The 25514-nt window shown below is 39.0% G+C and overlaps 1 protein-coding gene across 4 annotated transcripts in view; it reads left to right on the top strand.

Moving 5' to 3' along the window:
* Positions 1-25514, top strand: part of RB1 (RB transcriptional corepressor 1) — a 92775-nt gene that overhangs the window by 27322 nt on the left and 39939 nt on the right. For all 4 annotated transcript variants that reach the window (XM_054070541.1, XM_054070516.1, XM_054070533.1 and 1 more), the window contains exons 8-17: positions 1898-2046; positions 2826-2903; positions 5223-5332; positions 6813-6890; positions 15022-15109; positions 15722-15838; positions 16530-16586; positions 16675-16706; positions 16784-16860; positions 17069-17271. In XM_054070541.1, the coding sequence (XP_053926516.1) occupies positions 1898-2046; positions 2826-2903; positions 5223-5332; positions 6813-6890; positions 15022-15109; positions 15722-15838; positions 16530-16586; positions 16675-16706; positions 16784-16860; positions 17069-17271 (989 nt within the window). The remainder of the gene's footprint in view (positions 1-1897; positions 2047-2825; positions 2904-5222; positions 5333-6812; positions 6891-15021; positions 15110-15721; positions 15839-16529; positions 16587-16674; positions 16707-16783; positions 16861-17068; positions 17272-25514) is intronic.

The following is a 25514-nucleotide window of genomic DNA, read 5'->3' as shown; positions in this document are numbered from 1 at the left end:
TAGCTCAAAATATAACTATATAGGTAGGTTGTAAATAGCTTTGCTTTTATTACATCACCTTCATTATTGCCAAGTGTCTCTTCTCTATTTTAAGTGAAAATGTAATGCGTCTTCACTGTCGAAACTTCTGTTCAGCAGTAACTTTTTGGTCATTGAATTTTTGTACCTAAAACCTGGAAAATCTCAGTAAAAGGGCAGAGAAAGCAAGCATTTACTGTAAATTTCAGAGACAGAATTCTATTTTTGATGAATATTTTCTTCTGCAAGCTATGGCATAAATATTCGAAAGTATTTGGAGCCACAGTATGTAGAAAACAGGTTTTGTTTTTTTTGTTACTAACTAGGCTAATGCCTGCTGAATGTGATGCTAATATTTATAGCCTAAATCTACTTGCATTATTTCTTTGTTCTACAAGTAAATACCCACTTGGATTACAGTGTGATAAACTAGATCACGTATTCCCTGCTATGTTCTTTAAATTCCATATTTTGGAATACATTTATCTGACCTAGTAATTATTTATTGCAGATAAGAACAACCCAGTTTGTTGTTTGGGTTTGGTTTTGACCAAAACTTACCCTTTCTTTGCATCAGGATTAGAATAAAAATAGGAAAGGATGATCTTGTGGCAAGCAAATCCCTGCCTTCCAGCGCTATTTTGAATTTATATTTGTCAATTGTGATCAGATAGATATGTACTGCTGCTTATTTCAGATGTTATAAAGCTATGGTTGGTGTAAATGGATGTCTTTTTCAAAGATCACTGAATTTAAATAACCTTTTTTCAACTCTGTTCACACTGATTTAATCTTTTTGTGTGTGAAACTATGAGGATTAAGAGGGCGTTATTAGAAACAGTTTGGTTCTGTGCATTTTATCTTGAAAAGTAACTCTGCTGCTTCAGACTAAATTGCAAAGATGGGTATCGCTGTTATAAGCATAACGGATTATATTTCTGACATGAAGCTTTATGATAGATGCAGGTGCTCTGTAAACTGTTACACAGTGCTTCATTCTTTTGGCAAATAGCATCCTGTGTTGTTCAGATCCTCATGACCGAGAGGCTTCACGTTGTGCTGAATGATGTCAAGCTTTATGGTCTGCCTAAGGTGGAGGAGGTTAAGGTGCAACCACCTAAGGAATATAGTTTGTCGGATTTTCTCAGAACACTTATTAAATACAAATGAAGTTATAAATGAGAACAGCACACTGATTAGAATATCAGTTTTCAACCAACAATATTTCATGGTGTTAATGTGTCGTATTAATATAAATAACATATTTCAAGCTGACAATATTGAAGCAATCTTCTTTGAGCTTAACAAAACTAAACATTTTTACCTCACTGAATTAAGTGTTTTTGATATCTCCATCAAGGTGAACTAGGTTTTTTTCATGCTTGTTTGCTTAGAAGTATTTGGGTAAAGGAGGAATTCCCTGCAGAACAGTCTTCCAGGTTCCCATCAGCACTTAAGCCTTTTGTGACTTCATTAACCTTCACAGAGTGGAGTTACTCTTTCAATTCCTTGTTTCACACATCTGTAAAAGTAGAAAAAATTTACTAATTGTGAAAAGATAAGGCTTTCCTAGCTCTGTGAAACATGCTTATTCAAAGCTAATTGCAGAATGTGCTACTACTTTGTGATGAATAGCTTTTTAAACACAAAATGGATGAATACTGATAAAGGAATTTAAAAATTAGTTCTCTTTTTGTATATGTTTCCTGTAATGATGTTTGGGTTTTTTTTTTTTCGCCCAGCTGAACAGATTACAATGGAAATATTTAAGAAGGGGACCTGAAAAATTATATAAAAATTTAAGTCTCCTTAGGTATAAAAATTTAAATATCTACTTTCTTAAGAAGACTCTAACCTTGTGGTGATTCTGTCTTTCCAGAGTCTGCTGTGACTGCAGTGACTGTTAATGGTTCAGCTCGAACTCCAAGAAGAGGTCAGAACAGGAATACACGTACTTCAAAGCAAATAGATACCGATACAAAAGTTATTGAAATCCTTTGTAAAGAGCATGATTGTAATTTAGATGAGGTAATGCCTGTGTCTTAAAGTCTGTTAGATCTTGCTGCTAAACTGCATCTGGAATATGTGTTTAAGTGGTCTTGTTAAATATCAGTAGTCATGCTTGCTTAACTATTCTCTCAAGTTCAACAATGAAAGATTCTACTATTCTATAGTTTCTGTAGCAGGTAGTTAAAAAAAAAAAAACCACAACAAACAAACCAACTAAACAAACAACCCCCCCAAAACAAACAAAAAAGCCCCAAACCCAACAAAACCCAAGCCTTTCAGTACAAGTGATAAGTTCACCAGGGAAACAACTGTAAAGAATACAGTATGAAGTTATGCACTGATCACAGTGTCTAGCGTGTAGATGCCAGGCTGTTCTGATGGAGCTTCACAGCTGCATCCCACGATCAGATGTGTGCAACAAGCACATTGCTTCTGCTGATGGTCTTAAAGACCCTTTCCCCCTTGTCCTTCACTGATGAATCTTCATGTATAAAAAGGACTGATTTTTTTTTTAATATCCAAGCAGATAATGAAAGCAGAAATATAAGAGGACTGTGAATAGTGCAGTTCTTTCCCAGTTCAGTTATTTAGTGTTCCAGCAATGGGATACGCAATGCATGCTTACGTATCATAATTTTCCATATGTAGGCAATTTCATTTGTGCTTTATTGAAAACAAAACACAGTGCAATACAGAAGTGTCTCAGTTTCTTTATTTAACAATGTGAAAGCAGTGTTTGCATAGCTGACTCTGTACATTGCTGTATGTTGCTAATGTTACGTTTTTTCTTTTTTTAGGTAAAAAATGTGTATTTCTCAAGCTTTGTTCCGTTCTTGAGTTCGATTGGTGTTGTAGCTTCAAAAGGACTACCAGAGGTAATTGGAGGAATTTAAGACAGTTCAACCACAGTACTTTAATTCATGTCATATTGCTTAAGATTCACTTTACATGTTGCTTAAGTTCTAATAGGTGGTTCTAAAATCATCTATAAAATGCGTTGTTTTTCAGGAGGATGGCTTAGCAGAAATTCCAGTATTCATGGAACACGTTTGCCTTTTACATTTGAGCTTAATGAATTAATTTCCTGAGGCTGAGTGGGTGCTTTTGCTCAAAGCAAAACATGACTTAAGAGTTGCATGTCCATAGTCTTGGTGAGATCATTAATGTAAAATACAATTACTGCAAGATGGGTTTTCTGAAGTCAAGTCTATAAATGCATACAGACTTAAATTCCACACCTTAATTTAAATATGACTGAGACATGCTACTGTTTCAAGTTAGAGAGATATCCAAAAGATTAGGCTCAGTTTCACAACTGGCATGTTTGGGAGTACTGTGTCCATGCAAAATTACTTTGATCTTACTGAGTTGTAGCCTGGATGCATCAGACTGCCTCTACGCAATCACATGCAGGAGTGCGCCTTAGTAGGAAGTTACTTCCAGTGTGTTTACATCCCCTTTTCTTAAAAGAGCAGGTTTAGCTGTGTGTAACTCATAGATGTGGTAACCTGAAAATATGCAGCTTTGAAGCTTATCAGACTGAAGGTCTGCAAGCTTTAGCCAAGTATATGTTCTGCTCACTCTCACTGTGTCTTGGGTGGGGGACAAAATAAAAGATCTTAATGCCTTCCAAAATATTTTCAGGGTGTCAGCAGTTAATCTATGGGTATATATAATTGGGAAGCCCTGTGTGAACTTCCAACTAACCATCAGTCATAGCTGAGATCATCATTACAATAGATAGTTATATGGGACATTTAAACTAAATTTTATTTTCATAAAAGACACTGAGCTTTTGATAAATTTTGATGTTGTGTTCAAAACAAGAAAAGTTTTTGAGGCTTAATGTTGGTACTTCATTTGCTTTCACTGTGTGTTTGATGGTCAAACTTGATGAACTGCTGAATAGATTTATTCAGAACTCTTATTTTTTGCCTGAAGGTTTCTTCCTAGCTAGCCCAGTACAGCCTTTTTGACTTGGAGCTGCTGGGTTTTTTTTTCAGTGAGAATCAGAATTTTCCAGAATTTTATGAAATACTAAACTATTTTAGACAAAAAGAATGAGTAAGCCATTAGGAAGATAATGAAAAAAGAAAAGATAATGAGCTTAAGTAAAAAAAAATAGTGATAATAAGAATTGAAAGAAAATACTTGATTTAATAGTTCTAATCTCAAAAAATTTAACCACTTGATCAATTGGGAACAAATTCACTTGACAAAGGGAAAAGGAAGGCTGAAGAGTGAAACTGTGTAGGAGGTATTTGCAGCTTTTTCTTGCAACTGGGAGAGGATTATTTTGAGTTCATATGCAGTGTTGCCTGGTTTTGTAGCAGAAATTTCCCAGAGCATAGCATCATCCCCATATAATTGATATTTGATAATTGAGGTGACTGCCTACTTGTGTGCAGGAGCACAGCAGCAGATTTTAAGTGGAGGCTTCTGGTATCGGGTCCCGATAAAAAAATTTCAGACTTCCAGTTAATTTTATTCACTCCCGGTAAAAAAAAAAATAAAACCCAAACCTGAAAACTAACAAACTTTTCCATGCAAAATGAAGTCATATCAATGTGGGATCTCATGTAACACACTTCTAACAGTTGCTTAAAAAACAATGTAGATATGAAATAACAGTCTATGTTTTTGTAGAAATAGGCAAGTCTTGTAAGAACTACACCAGTACAAATATTAATATGAAATGGGAAAACTCTTCTTATATTCATGACAAGAAGGTTTAAGTTTGGGTCTTGGCCTTCATCACCAAGCCAGCAGAGGCAGGGATGGAGCCGATTAACTGACAGGTGTTTTAAGTACGATAATTTTACATTTCCTGCTCCTAGAGACACCTTTTTTTTCTTTTTCTGGAAGGAAAGTTTTAACAGTGTGGAAATGTTGGTTTGATTTGCAGGTCTGTCTCCCACTCTAGCTATTTTTAGCTCCTTTACAGTGTCAAGTCCAATTTTTCTTCATGATCTTGGATCATTTTCTCTTATAAAAGATGATCTTTGTTTGTGTGTGGGAATGATAATATTCTTCTGGGTAAGGTTCAGCTGCTGTGCAAGAAATTACTTTGAACTCCAAGGTCATTATTTTAGCATTTCAGCGTTGTATTCATGAGGTAGGACTGCTTTATATTATTCAGTAAACTGTCACATTTGTTCCTATAAAATAAAATTGTTTCCTTCAATGTTTTTGAGGTTGAGGTTCTCTTGAAACAGTATGAAGAGCTGTATCTCAAAAACAAAGATATAGATGCAAGATTATTTCTGGATCATGATGAAACTCTACAGCCAGATGTCATAGCATGGTAATATTTCCATTTACTGCTTTCATTTTGTTACAATACGTGAACTTGCATCGTTTTCTACTCCCTCATGTTATAAATGGACTTCTCTGTATCCTGTTGACCTCTTACGTTTGTAGTTCAGCTAAGGGATTTCTGGCATCACCAGCCTTGCTCTACATTATTGCTTAGATCATTAATTGGTAAACATATGACCGTTACTCTACCTAAAATAATTTTGTAGTTCTATTCTGATTCTTACTCTATTTAAGCCCATGTCATGCAAGGGAAACTGAGGAATCATGAGGAGGCGGCCAAGGCCGCGTCATGCTAGTTGATTAGATATGTCTGAGGTGGTGGTACAGTTCTGGGGCCAGCTGGCATGGAATGGCTTGAGTCCTTGCTGTCCAGATCCTCCTTCCTAAACCCTGATGATGACATTTGGAAGTGGCCTGCTGGGAGTGATGCTCAGCCTGGTCTGACTTCTGACCTACCCACAGATTCTTTGGGGAATGGTAGTTTGTGTGGGAAGGAAATGTGCCATGGATGGTTCAGCAGAATAAATCAGTGCCTGGGCACATTTGCTAGTGCTGTTCAATAATACAGGTATCATCGACCTCCTGTAGGAAGTCCAGAGGAGAGCCATAAAAATGATGAGAGATGAAGCACCTCTCCTATGAAGAAAAGCTGAGAGAGTTGGGGTTGTAAAGCCTGGAGAAGACAAGATCTTATTGAGGCCTGTCAGTACTGAAAGTCGGCTTATAAGAAAGATGAGGACAAACTTGTTAGCAGGGCCTGTAGTGGTATGACAAGGAGTAATGGCTTTAAACTAAAAAGAGTAGATTTAGACTAGATATAAGAAAGTAAGTTTTTTACAATGAGGGTGGTGAAACACTGGAACAAGTTGCCCAGAGAGGTGGTAGGTACCCCATCCCTGGAAACAGTCAAGGCCGGGCTGGACGGGGCTCTGCACAAACCCCATCTAGTTGAAGATGTCCCTTCTCACTATAGGAGGGTTGGACTAGATGACCTGTTAATGGTCCCTTCCAATCCAAACTATTCTGTGTTTCTATTTGACTTTTTTTGTTGTTATACTTTTACAATCCGGTGATTTCTGTGAATTCGACACTTCCATACCTTGATGTGAGCTCACAATGTTAGTCTGTGACTTTATCTTTGTTGGAAAAGTACATACATTTAAAATAGGACTAAAATGGAGCTAATACTGGCAGTACATGTAAGTTAAGCTGTTTTATAAGAAGAATTCTAGGGGGAGGAGGAAAAGAGAAGTTGGAAGGGAACTTTGGAGGTCATCTAGTCCTACATCCTGCTCAAAGCAAATCTGCTTGGGAATTTAAATTACATTGTTCTAACAACTGAGTGGTTGAACATCTAGACCTTCTAAAAATCTGTTCCATGGTTTTCAGATGAGTAAGTCTTCAAAGAAAACAGTCTTTTTTTGAATGATATTAATTCTTCATAAGTTTGTTTTCTGTTTCTGTAGCTCACAGTTAGAGAGGACTCCACTGAAAAACAATCCAGATGAGGAACTTAATCATATACTTCCACAGACTCCTGTTCGGTATGAGATTTTATTTCAAGCTGTGTTATTTTGTTTAATATCTTGACTAGAAATATTTGTCTTTAGAATACTTATTTTAATTTTAAAGCAACTGGGTTTGGGTTTTCTTGGGTGGTGGGTTTTTTTTTTTTTCCATAAAGGACTGTAGTTCTGGTCACTAACGAGCAATGAGCAAGGGGTGCCGAGTGCCCTCAGCTCCTGGTGAAGTTGTTGGAACACAGAGAAAGGTTTTTACTGAGTTTTCTAAGAAGTGTGAGATGTCTGTAAGACAGGTTACTGTATTTGTTATAATGAGAATGCAGCTTTATACTTCTGTGGTAGTAGCTTTGTCTGCTATAATTCTATCTTCCTGTTTCATCGTTACCATAGCTCTGTATCTTCTGGTTCACTTTCCTGATACCAAAATGTGTATGCTCACACATTTTTTATGCCATGACCTGTTTCCTAGTATTGTTTTTCCTGTGTGGGAAGACTAACATTTTAGAATATTAACTTTTTTTTTTCCTCCCCTATATTGGGAAAATAATTTCAGCATGCTAACATATTTTAGTCTATCTGGAAATGGAGAGATGTGGTAGAAATGTGGCATTAATTGCAGATTGTTTGATCTGCAATCAAATGCAGGGAAATGGCAAGCTTGAATTCAGTTAACCAAAGGAAAGGAGATTTGCATGTAACATTTTTCACTCGTGTCACATAGTTTTATGACAAAACCAGTATGTTTTAGCCTAGTGATGCTTAGAATTTCTTGTACACTCAAAAACCAACCAGCTGTGTCACTGCAATGCTGTGTGCAGAGTGGACAAACGGAAAGTGTTCACGCAGGCAGGTGTTCTTAAAGTGTCAGGTTTAATAAAATCAGACAGTGAAGTTCTTGTTCCATGCAATGCCTCTCATTTTAGCATGTTGTAGAGATGAGAGGTTAAAATATTGTACTCTTAATTATTACTTCAGTTTTCTCAAATAAGTAGAATTATTTTTGTTTTTACTAAAAATACAGTGGTGTTTATGTGCTTGCAGAAGAACGAATTAGACTCTGGGTTTGTGCATCCACTCTAAATCTATGTGTCATCTGGAGAAACTAATTGTTTTCTAGCCAACAGCAGCAAGGTTCTGAAGAGCTGCTTCATAAAAATAATAAAAGGAGACGTTGCGGACAGAAATATTTCACATGGTTATGATTTAGCAGCAATTCAGAATTTATTAATAACTTAAAGTAGATCAAGTAGTTGGATCTTTAGCAGTACTTAATCAAATTGATTTAGTATTTAGCAAGGCGATTGTATTGTAATGAAAACAGCAACTTTATTACAGATTCAAAAATGAGATTCCATCCTATTTACTACATGCTATAATAAGTACATATGCAAGCACAGAGATATCAAGATATATATATGTATACAAAGATACACCAGTATTTAAGCATAGGAGTGTGAATATTCACAGTTACAAAGATTTATACGTGGGTTTATGTATAGAAATAGATAGAAAAGGGGATAGGTAGAGAGGCTAGCCTGGACATTTCCTACTTGAGATTGGTGAGAATGCTCACAGACTACAGCAGCATTGCACAACAGGCATCAGTCCTTTCTCAAGGAGTCTGAAAGATTCCTTGAGGTGGATAATAGTACTTGCATCCCTAATGGGTGATGGCCGTCTGTCAAGGGGGAGCACCTTCACCCATGGCTTTTCATTTGCTGTGTTAGCAAAGGAGATAGCATGCTGCACCTGAGAGGCTTCTCAATTCAGGGCGAGTTTGCTGGTCCCAGCCTGCTGCCATCTGAAAGAGCTCAAAGGGCCTTCTGTATGATTGCTTACTTATAGGGTTTTCAGATAATTGACTTGTATCAGATGTTTTAACGTTTGTTTTCACATTCTAATAATCATTTTGGCCACAACTTGGAAGACCTAGTTCTGGCACCTTTGACCAGTCATATCAGGCCACCTCACCTGGGCCGTAATCCAGGTATCAGGTGTATCCAGTTGCCAGGGGGGTGACTGATGGCCACTCTCTCTTGGGCGATGTGAGGGTCTTTTCCCAGGCACACAGGGCTGCAGGAACACTGAGGGGATGCCTGAGTGCTCTGCATCGCTGCATCTGGCTCCCTAGTAGCTAGTGACATGACAAGGGGAAATGGCCTCAGGATGTGCTAGGGGAGATTTACGTTGGATGTTAGGAGGAGTTTCATTACTGAAAGTGTTTTCAAGTATTGGAACCAGCTGCCTGGGGAGGTGGTCTGAGTCTCTGTCTTGGAGTTGTTTAAAAGATAGTTTAGATGTTGTACTTAGGGACATGGTCTAGTGGCAGTTGTAGCAGGGCTGGATTGATGGTGGGGCTTAGTGATCTTAAAGGTCTTTTCCAGCAGAAACCGATCTGTTATTCTGTTGTGACAATGGGTAGTCTCTCCCCAGTGTGCCTGATGAAAAAGACCAATTGGTGCCCTTCTTTAGGCGATAAGGAGGTTTTTGCTCAAGCACAGCAGTTTAGGAGGCCGAGAGATCTGCCCTGGCATCCTGAGTAACTGCCTTTATACAGTGGGAATTCTTCTCCCTAGCAAGCCTGTGCTAACACAAGCCTGGTGCCCACTGGATCTGCAAGGATCCTGGGTTGTGGGGAGGGAGGAGGTGTAGTTACAAGTGAGTCAGAAGCTGTGCTCAGCAGCCTAAAATGGTCTGTGTGACCTGCCCGGGTGGGAAAGGAATCCACCCTCACAGATATTGATCAGTATGTGAAAGAACTTTTAATTGACTGTGACTACGAAAGACTTTGATTGTGGTCCCTTTTATTCTTATGCTTCAAAGCTCTAACTGCCTGTGATGATTGTTTTAGCCATAAAGGCATCAGTTTATCTTTTGGTTCCTTGATTGAAGTGCAGTATCAGGAACTAAACCATCTGTAACATGCCTTGTATTTGAGAAGAAGGTCATTGACAACAAATCCCATTTTTGAAAAATATGGATGGCTATTGACACTTTTCAATTACATAGATTTAAAGCCCTTTAACACTGTGAAAGATGCTTTAGTCAAGTTCTAGATATGAAATTCTTATTAATAAGGCCAGGACTGCCAAGTTTCTGTATTTGAAGTGTGCTAAACCAATTTTGATCTTGAGAGGAGGCCTAGTGTGATAGTTTCTTTCCATTCACGCTTGGACTTTTCTTGTGAGTTTTCCAAAACTGATGCCATTTAAGACAGTTTAAGTGAAGACTCAAGTTCACTCAAGTGAAGCAGTGATTTGGACTGTAGTAATTGTTTTTCATAAAGCACAGAGCTGTCACTAGATGGCAGTGAACCTTTGATCTCCAGCAGAGAGTGGAAAGCGTATCCTGAACTCTCCCTGCATTAAGTAGAACCCCTTACTGGTTATGTTGAAAGCACCAAACTTACTGATTTGAATCTTCCTATGACGTCTTCTTTCTGGACCTAGACACTTAGGATCTGCTCTGAAAACCTCCTGAAACTGGTGGGAATTTGTTTGTGTCTGATCATTTGAACACTAGTTCAGAGTGTAATGAGAGTGGGTTGTGTGTTTTCACTTTTTTGTCCCCTCACTGTCCTTGTGTTTTTCCTTATCACTAGTGGAGTTTTGGTAGAAATTATTTTACCAAAGCTTTCTAAAAATCAGGTTAAAGAAAAATACATCCTTGCAATACTACAGCTGCAATGATTGAACATATGTTTCTTCTTTCACCACTGATTTTCTGAGTGGCGTGAGCCAAATTGAGTCTCATAAATAAATAGCACGGAAATTTAAAACAGAACAAAAAACCTCAACAAAAAATAAAAAGCATGATGAAAAATTAAGAAAGTAACACCACCACTGGAAGAATCAAACTGTTTCTTAGCTGTAAGGAGAGAAATTAATACACTAGCCTTACTAAAAGAATAGAAACTTAATGCTGTTGCTTAATATGCAACTTCAAATGTGTCTGGTAAAAAAAACCCCAACCAAACAGGATACATTAGTACTTCTGGACATAGTTGATTTATTTTTACTTCTGTATATATGTGCAAATAATAAAGGCAGAACAATACGTGATATCCCCAGAAGCTACAAATGTGAGCTGTTCAGATGCTAGCTCATGTACGTATCTTCTTGTCCTATATGACAAGATCGTTATTGTTCTTATTTTGCCACTTATATATATTTCTGTCACCTTCTGGATAATACATGCTGTTTGAGAAGACACCATGTTTCATTATCTTAGAATAATGATCTCTCCGAAAGTCAGGGAAACTGTCATAAGGATTTCAGTTCTAGAAGAAAAACGCTTTCTTCAGAGATACACGCATGCCCTAACGAGGCATTTAACTTTGTTAATCACAGAATCACAAGGTTGGAAAGGACCCATTGGATCATCGAGTCCAACCATTCCTAACACTCCCTAAACCATGTCCCTAAGCACTTCATCCACCCGTTCCTTAAACACCTCCAGGGAAGGCGACTCGACCACCTCCCTGGGCAGCCTGTTCCAGTACCCAATGACTCTTACTGTGAAGAATTTTTTTCTGATATCCAACCTGAACCTCCCCTGACGGAGCTTCAGGCCATTCCCTCTAGTCCTGTCCCCTGTCACTTGGGAGAAGAGGCCAGCTCCCTCCTCTCCACAACCTCCTTTCAGGTAGTTGTAGAGAGTAATAAGGTCTCCCCTCAGCCTCCTCTTCTCCAGGCTAAACAACCCCAGCTCTCTCAGCCGCTCCTCGTAAGACTTGTTCTCCAGCCCCCTCACCAGCTTTGTTGCTCTTCTCTGGACACGCTCCAGAGCCTCAACATCCTTCTTGTGGTGAGGGGTCCAGAACTGAACACAGTATTCAAGGTGTGGTCTCACCAGTGCTGAGTACAGAGGGAGAATAACCTCCCTGGACCTGCTGGTGACCCCATTTCTGATACAAGCCAAGATGCCGTTGGCCTTCTTGGCCACCTGGGCACACTGCTGGCTCATGTTCAGTCGGCTGTCAACCAGCACCCCCAGGTCCTTCTCTTCCGTGCAGCTCTCCAGCCATTCTTCCCCCAGTCTGTAGCGCTGCGTAGGGTTGTTGTGCCCCAAGTGCAGGACCCGGCATTTGGCCTTGTTAAACCTCATCCCATTGGTCTCGGCCCAGCAGTCCAGCCTGTTCAGATCCCTTTGCAGAGCCTCCCTACCCTCCAGCAGATCGACACTTCCTCCCAGCTTAGTGTCATCTGCAAACTTGCTAAGGGTGCACTCGATGCCTTCATCCAGGTCATTGATAAAGACATTGAACAGAGCTGGACCCAGTACTGAGCCCTGAGGAACTCCACTTGTGACTGGCCTCCAGCTGGAGTTAACTCCATTGACCACCACTCTCTGGGCCTGGCCATCCAACCAGTTTTCAACCCAGGAGAGTGTGCGCCTGTCCAGGCCAGAGGCTGACAGTTTCTGCAGCAGAATGCTGTGAGAAACTGTGTCAAAGGCTTTACTGAAGTCCAAGAAGACTACATCCACAGCCTTTCCCCCATCCAGTAGTTGAGTGATTTTGTCATAGAAGGTGATCAAGTTAGTTTGGCAAGATCTGCCTTTTGTAAACCCATGTTGACTGGGCCTGATCACCCGGTTCTCTTGCATGTGCTTCATGATAGCACTCAAGATTACCTGTTCCATGACTTTCCCTGGCACTGAGGTGAGACTGACAGGCCTGTAGTTCCCCGGATCCTCTCTGCAACTCTTCTTGTATATGGGCACAACATCAGCCAGCCTCCAGTCTAGTGGAACTTCCCCAGTCAGCCAGGACCTCTGGAAGATGATGGATAGGGGTTTGGAAAGGACATCAGCCAGTTCCTTCAATACTCTTGGGTGGATCCCATCCGGCCCCATAGACTTGTGGGCGTCTAGCTGGGCAAGCAAGTCTCTAACCGCCTCCTCTTGGATCATGGGAGCCTCAATCTGCCCCTCTAACTCTTGGATTTGTAAACAGAAGGAACAACTTTCTTTGCTATTAAAGACTGAGGCGAAGAAGGCATTAAGTACCTCAGCCTTATCCTTATCCCCTGTCACTGTTATTCCTTCTGCATCCACTAGAGACTGGATATTCTCCCTTGTCCTCCTTTTCCTGTTAATGTACTTGTAGAAAGACTTTTTGTTGTCTTTCACAGACTTAGCGAGTTTTAATTCTAGTTGGGCCTTGGCCCTCCTGATTTTTTCCCTGCACGATCTCACTTCGTCCCTGTAGTCCACCCAAGATGCCTGTCCTTTCCTCCAGAGCACATAGAGCTTCTTCTTCTTATTGACGCATCTTGAGATCTCCCTGCTCCACCAAGCTGGCTTTTCCCCCCGCCGGCTCCTTTTCTGGAACACAGGGATGGCCTGCTCTTGAGCTGCTAGGATTTCATTTTTCAAGAGCGCCCAACCCTCATGGGCTCCCTTGCCCTGAAGGACTGTTTCCCACGGGACTTTGCTAATCAACCTTCTGAACAGGCCAAAGTCTGCCCTCTGGAAGTTTAATGTGACTGTTTTGCTAACCCCCTTCTTAATCCCACCTAGAACTGAAAACCCTATCATCTCATGATCGCTTAATCCCAGGCGTCCTCCAACCGTCAAATCCCCAACAAGACCTTCTCTATTCACAAACAGCAGGTCTAGGAAGGCACCCTCCCTTGTTGGTTCGCTAACCAGTTGTGCAAGGAAGTTGTCTTCGATGCACTCCAGGAACCTCCTAGACTGTTTCCTTTCTGCTGTATTGTACTCCCAGCAGACATCCGGAAAGTTAAAGTCTCCCACAAGGACAAGAGGCAGAGATTTAGAGACTGTCCCCAGCTGTTTATAGAAGAGCTCATCAGCAGCTTCTTCTTGGCTGGGTGGTCTGTAACAGACTCCTATCACAAAGTCCCCTTTCTTGTGGGCTCCTCTGATTTTAACCCATAGGCACTCGATCCTGTCCTCACCGTAATCCAGTTCAAAATAATAAAGATCACCGTAATCCAGTTCTTGTTAATAAAGAACAGAATCCTGTGCACTTCAAAGTATTCTTAATTCTTTAAATTATTTCAGCTTTTCTGAAATACTGCTGTCACTTGGGTTAGCTCTAGTAATTTTCTACGTTAAGACATTGGTTATGAATCAATGGGTGTTACTTGTTTTGAATTGTTTTTTAGCAAGAAAATTCTAGGTATTAAGTAGAGATACAAATAGTTGTGATGTCAGTCTTGTGTGGGGTTTTTTTCCTCTGTCCCTGTAAAATAATGCCAGTAAGATTGTATATGGAGGCAGGCATACTTCAATACTTCGAAATATCCAAGTTAATGAGATGTTACTGGTTTTTTTTTATCTACCTTTCATCTAGATAATTAAGAATTTTTGTTCTAATTTTAAAGAAAATACTGTTGGTATTTTCTGGGTATTCTAAAAAATTAATGTCCACGTCCTTTTCCCCATCCATAATACTTAAAAAGTTAAGAAGACTTTGTATTTAAGGTCTTTCTGATCAGCTATAGATACAGCAGGTAGAATAAGGATTACAGATATTGTAGCCTTTCTATTGGAAATAGAAGGAATTGGAGTTAAAGTAAAAATTTAAGATTTAATGTCACTTTTGGATTCAGATCCAGGAAGGGAGAAGACTATTCTCAAGCCATTGCCACTAGGAATGTTGACAGCTCTGCCTCTGAGAAATGTGGAGTTTTCAGAGCATCTATGTTAAAAAGAGTGCATTTTTGTGTGACTGCCATATTTTGATACATCTTGCTTACTACACTTGTGAACACATGACTTGAAAGATAAAAGCTGTCTTCATTCACCCTTCTTCCGTAATATTTTTATACAAAAGCCAAAGAGTAGTTTTGTTAGGGAGTTGCTTGATTTTGAGTATATTCATATACAAGGATCACAATTCCACCATTTTATTTCTTTTAAAAGTGCTTGTTAGTGGTTATGACTTCATTTATGCTCTTTTGGTTATTTACTTATGGATTGTAGATCTTCTAATAATTAGATGATTAGATTAAGTAGATTATTAACAATGTTTAACACAGTACAGCAGATTTTCACAGCAGGCTGTTTGATAAGTGGGGTGAGAAATGAAATCATAATTTTTGTTTGTAGAGTTGCTGTTCAGTTTCTGGAAACTGCCAAGCCAACCTTAGTGTTCATTATACATTTTATTGTATTTTTCCAGAGCTGCAATGAATAACATTCAGCAATTGATTATGATCTTAAACTCGGCAACTGATAAACCATCAGATACCCTCATCAGGTATTTCAATGTAAGTGATGACTACAAGGAAGATTTTTGAAGGATTGTTTACTTAAGTAAAATATACACCTCTACATCCCAACACACATGTTTTGGGAAAGTATTGACAAGTAAATTTTTAAGTGGTACGTTTTAATTTGGATGTAATTACTAGTTCTAGGCAGCACTTCTATCTAACTGATGTGTGCTAGAACTTTTTAAGTTCTTGAATCTTTTTGCTACTGCACTAAATACTAAAATTTATTTATGCGTGTATCAGATGGAAAAAGAAAGTTATAAAATGGAGATGAAGAAGGAGGACCTACTTGCAGGATCTCATGTAGACATTCAGCAACTTAAGTATCTCTCCGACTTTAAACACATTAACATTGATGATCTTGCTTGCATATTAGTTGGGGTCGTTACAGATAGTTGCATGTGAGAAGTGGCAGTTACTGGGAATTGTTGAACATATACAATGGTTCTTTCTTTTTTAAATACTCCACTTTCATTTATGCTGATGAGCTGATTGAGGGATGTTGCAAAATGAAGCAGTACTAATGTGATGAAATCACTAAAATGTTTTTGAAGTAAAATGTCCCTTCCTTCTCTTTTCTTCCTCTGCACTCCCTCGTGTACTTAGAATTGCACAGTGAACCCTAAGGAGAGTATCCTGAAAAGAGTGGAAAGTCTTGACCACATCTTCAAAAAGAAATTTGCTGAAGCGGTTGGACCGGGGTGCGCTGAAATTGGCTCACAGGTAACGAGCATTTTGGTTGATATTACTAATTTGAACTCTCTTGGTACTAGCTAATGCGAGACCTGCCTTATTGACTGTTCTCCTTCACTTGAGGTTAATAGTGGTAAAAAATAACAATATTGGTTTTGACTTGAGGAATGGACGTATATTTTTTCCCTTAAGCTCTGTAAAGGTAATAATCGACAAATTATTCTTAATATAGAAGAAATTGGGTGGAATTATTTTAGAAATACTTTAATGAAGAATGGGAAAAAAGCTGGTCAAAGTATATTTTGTGAAACATATATTTGTTTTCATTAAGGTAACTTAGCCTAAAACCACACAAGGTGACTCACTTCCTTATAAAATCCGTAGGTGAGCTGTGCTTTCAACAAGGATTTTGCAAAATAAATCCAACCGAGTTTGTACTTGACAATCTCGTATCTGTCAGCACTATTTTTTATCCTAATAGCTATGAATTGACATAAATACTTAGTTGATCAGTCGTCTTGTGGTTGGTGTAGTTATAAACCCTACTAACCTTCGCAGCCTCTCCAGTGCTTTTGGCAAATGGAGCTGTGGATAAGGATTTCTTTATAGTGGCTCTTCCAAGAAATGGAAGTGTTCTGAATTGTGAAAACATGACAGTCTGCCTATTGTAGTCCGTTAAAATGTTTTTGTAATATTCTTGAATTTCTTCCTTTTTTAACAGAGATACAAGCTTGGAGTACGTCTGTACTACAGAGTGATGGAGTCTATGCTAAAGTCGGTAAGTTTAGTACTGGTAGCTTAGTACTGGTATTGTATTTACAAGTACTAAGAATATACACAAGTTTGGTTTGACTTTTATATTTCAGGAGGAGGAGCGCCTCTCAGTGCAGAATTTCAGGTATGTGCCCCGTACTTGTTTTCAGAGTTTGCTATTTTAGTGTTAGGATGAGTATTAATAACTTTCTTTCTCCTTAGCAAACTTCTGAATGATAACATCTTCCACACATCTCTTCTGGCGTGTGCTGTTGAGGTCATCATGGCTACATATAGCAGTAAGTTAAATTTAAAGTGCTAAACAGCATTGTTGCTTGTTGATAGTTATTGCTGTTTGTTCTAATACGTAAAATACAGTAAATAGCAAAAAAAAAGAACTCCTCACGGAATTTCTGAACTAACAGTGGTTCAAAAAATACAAAGGAAAAAATGTCAGAAGTGAAAGGACGTAGTACTCTTGATAATATTAGACTGTCTTTCCTGCAGGAAATGCTTCACAAAATGATGGTACCAGTGCTGAAACAGACTTGTCTTTTCCGTGGATTCTCAATGTGTTTGATTTAAAAGCTTTTGACTTCTACAAGGTGATTGAAAGCTTTATTAAAGCGGAGCCAAGCCTAACGAGGGAAATGATAAAGCATCTGGAGCGCTGTGAACATCGCATTATGGAGTGTCTTGCTTGGCAATCTGTAAGTAGTGTTTTAAAGTGATATTTGTCTGTGTATAATGTATATATCTAGAAAAAGGAAATCACACTCAGCTCTATAAAATAAGTTGTGGTCTTGCTGAGGTTTATTCCGTGCAAAATAAATTGCGAGAGCAACACGTGATAAGTCTTGACACGTCTCCAGGTTTTGAAAAAAAGGGGTATATCAGAGGAAGCAGTTGACATAGCTCTGGTTTGTGTGATTGTAACAACATCATCTTAACTTTTCTGGCATGAATCTTAAGGGTAATACCCTTAAACAGTATTTTGGTGCCAAAGACAAGGCAATAAATTCTATGCTTTAATTAATAATTAAATTTTTAAGTACATTTTTAAGTTAATTTTTAACCAGTTGCTATTCCTATTCACACTTGCCAATACAATCTTAGTTCTGTGCATCCGATATGCTCGTTGATAGTACTCAAGATATTGATTCAGATTGGCTTTGGATGTCAGTCACTTTGCTATTTTTGGGTGCCATTAAAATAAGATGCTAAGAGGTTAGGTTGTTTTTTCAGGCTGGATCTCAGTAAATAAAGCCTTGTTTCTTTATATTGTGTGTTACTCATAAACCAAAAATATACTACTAATGCTGCAGAACAGGAGACTATAAAGGTCATTAATTTTCACCAGAGAGATATGAAGTGACTATTTAAGAATGCATCCAATATCTTCCAGTTCTGGGAAGCCTGAAGAGAATGCAGTATGCTGTAGCTAATGGGACGGTTTAATTGTGAAGCCACCTTTCTTTTCAGAGTAATCTGCATTTGGTTTGCATGTGACTTCAAAGTAAAAAGCAGAGAGTTTTCTACTATCAGTGCTACTTTAGCAGTTGCCGGCAGTTTGTCACTAGAGGGCACAGTAGGGTTTCCATAAAAGCTGAGGGAAGCTGGGACAGGCAGCTGTGGGCCTTGGTGCCAATGTGACAGTAACCTGTGATTCTGCACAGGCCTCCATTGCCTCCTTCAGCAGCCCGTAAGGGAAGGCTGGGGGTGGTGGAGAGCAGAATGCATAATGGTGGCTCAGAAGACGAAAACCAGTGAAATGTTATCTGTGCTAAAATGTGTTTCGAAGTCTCTGGGTCACTGCAGTGAAGGACCTGAGGCCCAAACGTTGCAAGGCACAGAAACGTAAAGCCGTGAGTCCTCTAGTGCAGAAAGTCCATCTGTGCCTCACATCTAAATATTGAGTGGTTTAGTCGGAGAAGCATAGTGTATTAGGAACAGGGGAAAATGCTTCTGTGGCTGACTTGTAAGGCTGTTGAGATCAGATGTCCCAGAAAGGTTCAGCTGCTGAATAGAGGAGTGGTTTATCACCATATTCTTCTGCAGTTCCTTACCTGGATATTGTCTCTCTGCCTGCATGTTGTCAGCATGCAAGTGTACAAGATTTACAGTGTCAGCTTAATTAGCAACTTCCTTAAAAAAGAGTAGGTAATTGGAGAAGTGTAGTTAGTACCAGTAAATCTCTTACCTTTTAACACTTTATAAAGGGAGAGAGAAAAGCCAGATGACTGTTTCGTAGTCGTAAAGAATACCATGCTGTAAGTGCTTGCTTTGAGTTAATTTTAAACAAATTACCTGATAATCCAAAAAAGATGGACTCTCCACAATATTCAAGTTTCTTAACATGGTTAGAGAATGTGGGGTTCCCCTCCTACACACCCCAAAAATGTTAACATGAAGATGAAGAAAAGCATGGAATGTGTAAAGCTTATGCAAAAAAATTTAGCTTGGTGAATGATACAAAAACTTGCAAAATACTTACAAATATTTGCATAATCCAACTCTGATTTCTCCAATTATTCACCATGTGTTTTTGTTTAGTTCTTACTTTCCCACTTTCCCCACCAGGCAGTACATTTCATTACAAGGCTTGTCTGCTATTTGGAAAGTCAGGTCTGTATTTATCCAGTCTTTCCTCATTCTCCTGACTGCTTTAGGAAGCAGGATTTCAAGATGAGATTTAAAGGGACTGAGCAATTGAATACAGGATAGCTTGCGTTTATTATAGTTTTACTTGTCACTGAGCTTTTGTGAGGAAAAACGCCTTGCAAAATTACATGAAGAAGAAAAATCTTAAATGCATCTGACCTTTATCTGACTTTGAAAGCTATACTGAATGAATGTAAAGGAGTCTGGTTCTTAACTGGTATCTGAAGATAATATATTGCTCCTTTGCTAGTCATCGTGAGCATGTTTATTGCTTTTGCATAGCTGGCTGATTTAGTCATCTGTACTTTAGAAAGAGATGAAACTTTTCTAGGTCATCCTTTCTTTTAACAAAAAAAACATAGCCAGACAGAAGAAAAGGTGGAAAAGAGTTAAGGGTTCTTTTCAATAATTCTTACTTTTGAAAGGGGGCAAGTGTCCATACTGACTGAACCACGTGGGAAACAATTCCTTTTCCTTTGCTCTTTATTGAAGGGAGAAGCCCCTATCCATCCAATCAAATGTTATTTAATGGTGAGAATATGATGCTTTTGGATGCGGATTATGTGGAGATCAGTTTAGAATATGTTAATAATGTTGCATAATTTTTATTGATAGAGTAGAAATATACTCTACAATACTCTTTCTTTACTGTAAAATATTTGTGCTTCATCTCATTACAATATTTTGGGCTCTATTTTAAATAAAAGGAGCTGAAATTAGACTAAAAAAAAGGCGCTAATAGTCTTTGCTTCATTTTTATCATATTTACATAAAATACAATTTAAACCCTGGCATAGTTAAAATTGCTTTCTGTGAAAGGGATTGCTTGATACCTGCCAGCCTGGGAATGAATGCTTAGCCTTTTCCATAATTCTGTCAAATGAATCTCTCTTGTGGCCAGCCAAAAAAAGTGATTGTTTTGACTATGTCAGATGAAGGTTGTGTGAACAAATTCCAGAATCTCTGGATTTCCTGTAGAGAAACCCCTGTCAGCTGCCACGTCATGTATTTGACTAAAGTGTTGCTGATTGCATTAGGAAGAAACAAGGAAGAGCAGGTTTTCAGGACAAGCAAATAAAATATGAAGTCTTATCATTTTTCAGTCTATTTTAAGAGTGAAATATCTATCATATCTGAAATGTTTTTGTTTCTGGGAACAGTGTGACTTGGGTTTGGTGTTTGGTTTCTTTGCTGTGTCATTTAAGAAAGTAAACACCTATGGATTTATCCATCTTTGTTATCTGTACCTGCAAAGCAAGATATAATAATATTAGTAATAAAGCAATCCAGTTGTATTTTCCTGCCTCTCGGGTTGTACTGTGCTCATAAGGTGTGAATGGGGAGAAACAAGCATGATATTCAATTTCTTTCATAGTGCTGCTTAAGGAACTTGCTTTTTGACATGTACAGTAGGTGAGCAGCGTGGAGCATATGCGTCTTCTAAATCACCACATTTCGCTTACTTAAAATAGTTTGGGCCATGCTACAAAATAATTTTTCTGCAAGCCAGCCTTTGGTAGGCCAGAGAGGAGATTTGTGAAACCTTTCTGCTCCATCAGTCTTCAGCTGCCCAGTACTGGAGTAGTGAAAGGATCTTGCTCGTCTGCACTGGAGTTGCAGACCAACCACAATGTTCCCTAGAGACAGGGGAATTTGCGCAAGCCTAGTAAGATGGGCTAGAGAGGGAAACAGCCACGCTTCTCTGATTAGCTCTACAGATGGTAAAATGTTCTGTTGTTAACTCATCTACGTGAGCACTAGGAGTCCAAAGTCCTCATAGGACTGCAGTTTTGAGAGGTTACTTGGTCACTTTTGCTGTTAACAGGGATGAGAGGCAGCTGCATTGTCTTCTACAACCCCACAACAGAACAGAATGGGAAGGTGTACTCGCAGTGCGCTAAAGAGTAATTCACAGTCCGATTTGGTCTGCTAGCTTCAGCTGGTTTTTTTTGGTGTTTGCTTATGTGTGAGGGACAAGATGTTGAACTGGAGCAGTGCATTGCAATACAGCTACTGACCCTTTAGGCTCCTTTGCCTGTGTTGTTCTGTAGCATTTGGTGTCCTGATTGGTGTTTGTATTTTTCAAAGGAAGAAGGAACACCAGTGTTGATGCTTGTTGTTATTTAGAATTTTAATATTGCTTATGGTTTAAATGACTGTTGCAAGTTAGAGATGGTTCTACAGGGTTACTTCTCTTAGTGGTTAAAACACAATCAGAAGTAGGCAACTGTGCTTTGCTGTGTCTATAATTCCTTCCATGTAGCATTGCCTGGACTGTGCTCTGTAGTACTGCTCCTTTATCAGCTGCTGCTTCTCTGTGGTTTCTTTTGTCAGTTAAACATTTGCCATGAAATCTGCTGTACTGTTTTATCACGTATTGTTGATTTAACATAGCTCAATGTCTTCAATAAGAATTTCTTAACTATGTAGTTACTATGTATACTCAGATACCTCATCCCACACCAAAGGCTTCTACTGCTTTTAAATTATGTAGCTCACTGTAGCAGAAATGCTTTCCTGGGGAAAACCGCATATTCCCAAAGAATATCTTTTACTGCATTAATATGACAAACTCGCTGAGCTGGAATAACAGCAGACCTACTTTGATCATGCAGTAAGGAGAAAAATATTAAATAGGCATGTTTAAGATTTGCTTAAAAAGTGCTAGACAAATCCAGGTCTAAGATGTTACAAGTGAGTGACTACTCTTTAGAATTTGGCATAGCACAAGCTTAACTATGCAGCTTCCTAGTTGTTGTATGAGGATGTAGTTATTGTGGAGCTCGCTATACTCAGATTCTTAGTGCCTGTTTTCTTGGATGCAATGTACAATTTCAAATTGGGTTTGTGTGCTCCTTGTGAGGAGGAATGTAGGTCTTGAAATGGGAGTTATTGTATTTTTCTTGTGATATGTATAATTCTTGGCAGTGTTTTCTGTTAGGTTTATGTCTGAGGTCCTATACGTCTTCTGGATGTAGAGGTCTACATACAGTTTGAAGTCTTGTCTTTGATTTTTGACGGTTTAAGTCATTCCTTTTAAAACTGGAAGAAGTAGGAATGGTCATACTGTCAGCATTTTATACAGTAGGTTGCTAGGTAAATTGTGTACTTCAGTGTTAGCAGATTGACCTTAAAACCTTGTTTGGTAGGCAGCAAAGTAAGGCCAGGCAGCAAGGAGCCCGTTTTGGAGATGTCTGTACCACTGGCCTCAAAAGGACTTGAGTGTAGCCCCACAGTCATCGGTGGTGTTTTGTTGGTATTGTGTTCCCGGCATGTTTTAGCATTTGTCAGCACTCCTTTGGACAGTGCCTGGGCAAGATTTGGGGCATGATGCAGCTCAGGGACTACTTTCAACTGCTTGTATGTATTAGAAGTGGAGAAAGTTGAGCTGTGTGGGTGCAAGCTGTGCTTTGCCACTTGCCTGTAAGGCCTTAGGACAGGCTGTGGCTCGTTGTATTACTGACTACAGACATAGACGTGGGCTCAACCACATGAGTGACTTCAGCACTGGCAAATGAGTCACACACTCCCTTACTGTCTCTTCTCTAGGCTTCAGGAGTCCTGCGTGTTTCTGCACAGCAGCCAGTTTCTTTTAGAACAGCTAGTGTGTGTCAGGCATACCCCTTTCGTGCATACTAAATTTTGCCTTTCTTTAGTTACCAGAATACCTAATTTGTGAATGAGGGAGAGCGTTAGGCACAAAAAAATGCTAAGCTTATCCAGAATGACAGCAGTTGCAAGCACGTCTTCTGACAGGATATGAACCACCCAGGAACCTTCATTGGGAACTGCAGGCTTTAGAGTTCTCTTGCAGGCATCACCCACCTCCTGTCATGTTCAGGATTTTAAGCACCTTAGTATCCTGCCGCAGCATGGAGGTTGCTATGGACAATGATTCCTAATGTGGAATTTTCTAGAGTGTTTTTCTTACAGAGGAAATAGTGTGCTAAGGGTCACCAGACTGCCATCACACGCGCTCACCATGCTCCCTTCAAAGAAGTTATGTTAGGAGGGTGCTGCTTTAACCTTAAAAAAGGAACTGAAAATTGATTTGAGGTTTTCTGTCTGTACCTACTAAATATATTTATGCTTGCATCATGAGTGTGCTCCAGAAGTGTGCGTGATAAGACAGGTTGCTGCCACCACTGCTGCTTGGCATGATGGTTCTAAAGGATCAGGCTGGTTCTGCTGCTTTTTTTTTTTAAGGTCATGAATTAGCTCTGACCCTTCAGTTGTGAGAGCTGTGGCTGAAAAACCTTCTGTGATTTTTGCCTTTATCATACAAAGCACATTCTTAGAAGCCTGTAAGGTGTTTGCTTTTTGGGTATTTGTGAATATACCATAGAGTATTATATAAAAATATATAGATGTTTATATGCTTTTTTAGTTCAAGTATATACACACACATGCTTTTCAGTAACTGCATAAATAAAATAAGTGTCTGTCATGCATTTCTAGTACTCCTGAAGAGTTTCCTTTTATAGAAATAGTGCTGTGCTTTTTGAGGCTTTAAACTTTTATGTGCCTTAACAGCTGAAGGCAAACTGGAAAACCAGGAAGAACACTGAATGATAGTCTTCACTTTACTGTCTCCACCATTACTTTGAAAATCTCCACTGCCACTCCTATTTATCCTGAAGATGACTTAAGTTGTTACTCATGCTTGGGTGTTACCATCCAAGCAAATCCTCTAGGCTACTGGAAGAGAAACCAGAACGCTTAGAGCAGAGGTCCTGCATTTCCTGCTTTTGTCTGCATTGGCAACGCATTCACTTCTGCGTAGACACTCACTAAATGTACAAAACACTTACTAGGGTTGCAAGATCCTGGTTATGTTAGTACAGTATTAGTGGATTTAGCTGTTGCAGGTGGACCAATCAGCCCAACCCTTAAGATGCTATTTTGATTCAAGTACAAACACGACCAAAGGGCTTACCTAAGACATAGCAGCTAGGCAGAGTTCTTGTTCTGTGAAATTTGGATGCCATTCCTGATGTCGGATTTAAGTTTTTTCTGTGCTTCATTTACTGCTTTAAAACATAGAATTTCTCTACATTGCTAGGCTTCCGTAACTGAGGTATTTAGGCTCCCTCTATACTTGAGACAGAGCTGCACTTCCAGGAAGCAAGTAATTCTGTTTATCTTAAGCAAGTATTTTGCAATAGGATTATTTACTTTTTGAAGTCCACTGACTCTAGAGAGCATCTGTCTTGGTCACAAACCTAAACTAGGTGTATAATGTTTATCTGTTAGAGTTAATAGAAATGAATAATATGCTTAGTATTAGTCTTCATAACTGTGTTTCCCTCTTCCTGTCAGCATTACGGGAGTATTTAATTAGTTCTACTTTAGGTGGCTGCTTGTGCTATAGATCTCATTCATAGTCGCTGCTGTGCTTTCTGTTCTTGTGAAGGTCATGTCCGGAGTGGCTACAGAATTAGATGATCTCTGTGTCATCATCTCTCTGGCTATAGATTTACAGCTGTAATATAGAGGTGGGTTTTATAGTCTGATCAGTGGAGCTTGTGGCTCTGTTGGTGCAGTATTAAAGAGATCTTGCTTGTGTATACACTGGCCCCACATACAGAAATAAGACTTGGTTAATATGATATACTTTTAGTCTGTTTTTCCTTAAGACTACCCTGATTATTAGTTACATTTTAACAAAAAATAGTGAAATAGTTTTCTGGGAATATTGCTTTTCAAGGCTATTTTAAATCGTCCAGTATTTCAGTGGTCATGCCATGGCTGTAGGACTCTCATATTAGTCCTACTCTGTTTCTAGATATTTTGGACTTTGGCTTTTGATCCTGCATCTGCATTGTAAACACTTCGTAGGAATTTTTAAAGGTTACTCATAAGGAAAAACTATATTAGAATCCAGGGATATATATATTTGCAGTTCTCTACTTTTGTAAAATCTTGCTGAATTGGGGCAAATTTGATTTGGCTGTCTCCCTAAATACAGAAGTAAATAATGCTTGGGTTGAATTATGTGGCCATGTCCCTGCTGCTTCTTCCTTGGATGGGCTTACGCTCTCTAACTTTGTAGTTTTGTAAATCTTTGTAATGAAACCAAACTGGTGAAATGGGTAGAATGAAGTTTTGCTGGGTTCTGGGGACTTTTTTTTTTCGCTTATTTTATCTGAGCCACAGTCCTTAATAACCGTCATTAGCTATTATTGCTGTTTATGACCTTATTACTGTGCAATTTGAGCCATTCCGTAGTTAAAAGAAGCTCTCTCTTTCATAGAAAAGTTAGGAAGCAAAGTAGATGCCAAACAAACATTGT

Source organism: Cuculus canorus, chromosome 1 (assembly GCF_017976375.1).
Source record: "Cuculus canorus isolate bCucCan1 chromosome 1, bCucCan1.pri, whole genome shotgun sequence".
NCBI classification, from domain to species: Eukaryota; Metazoa; Chordata; class Aves; order Cuculiformes; family Cuculidae; genus Cuculus; species Cuculus canorus.
The sequence above is the reverse complement of the archived record's forward strand: the minus strand, read 5'-3'. Positions and strand labels throughout refer to the sequence as shown.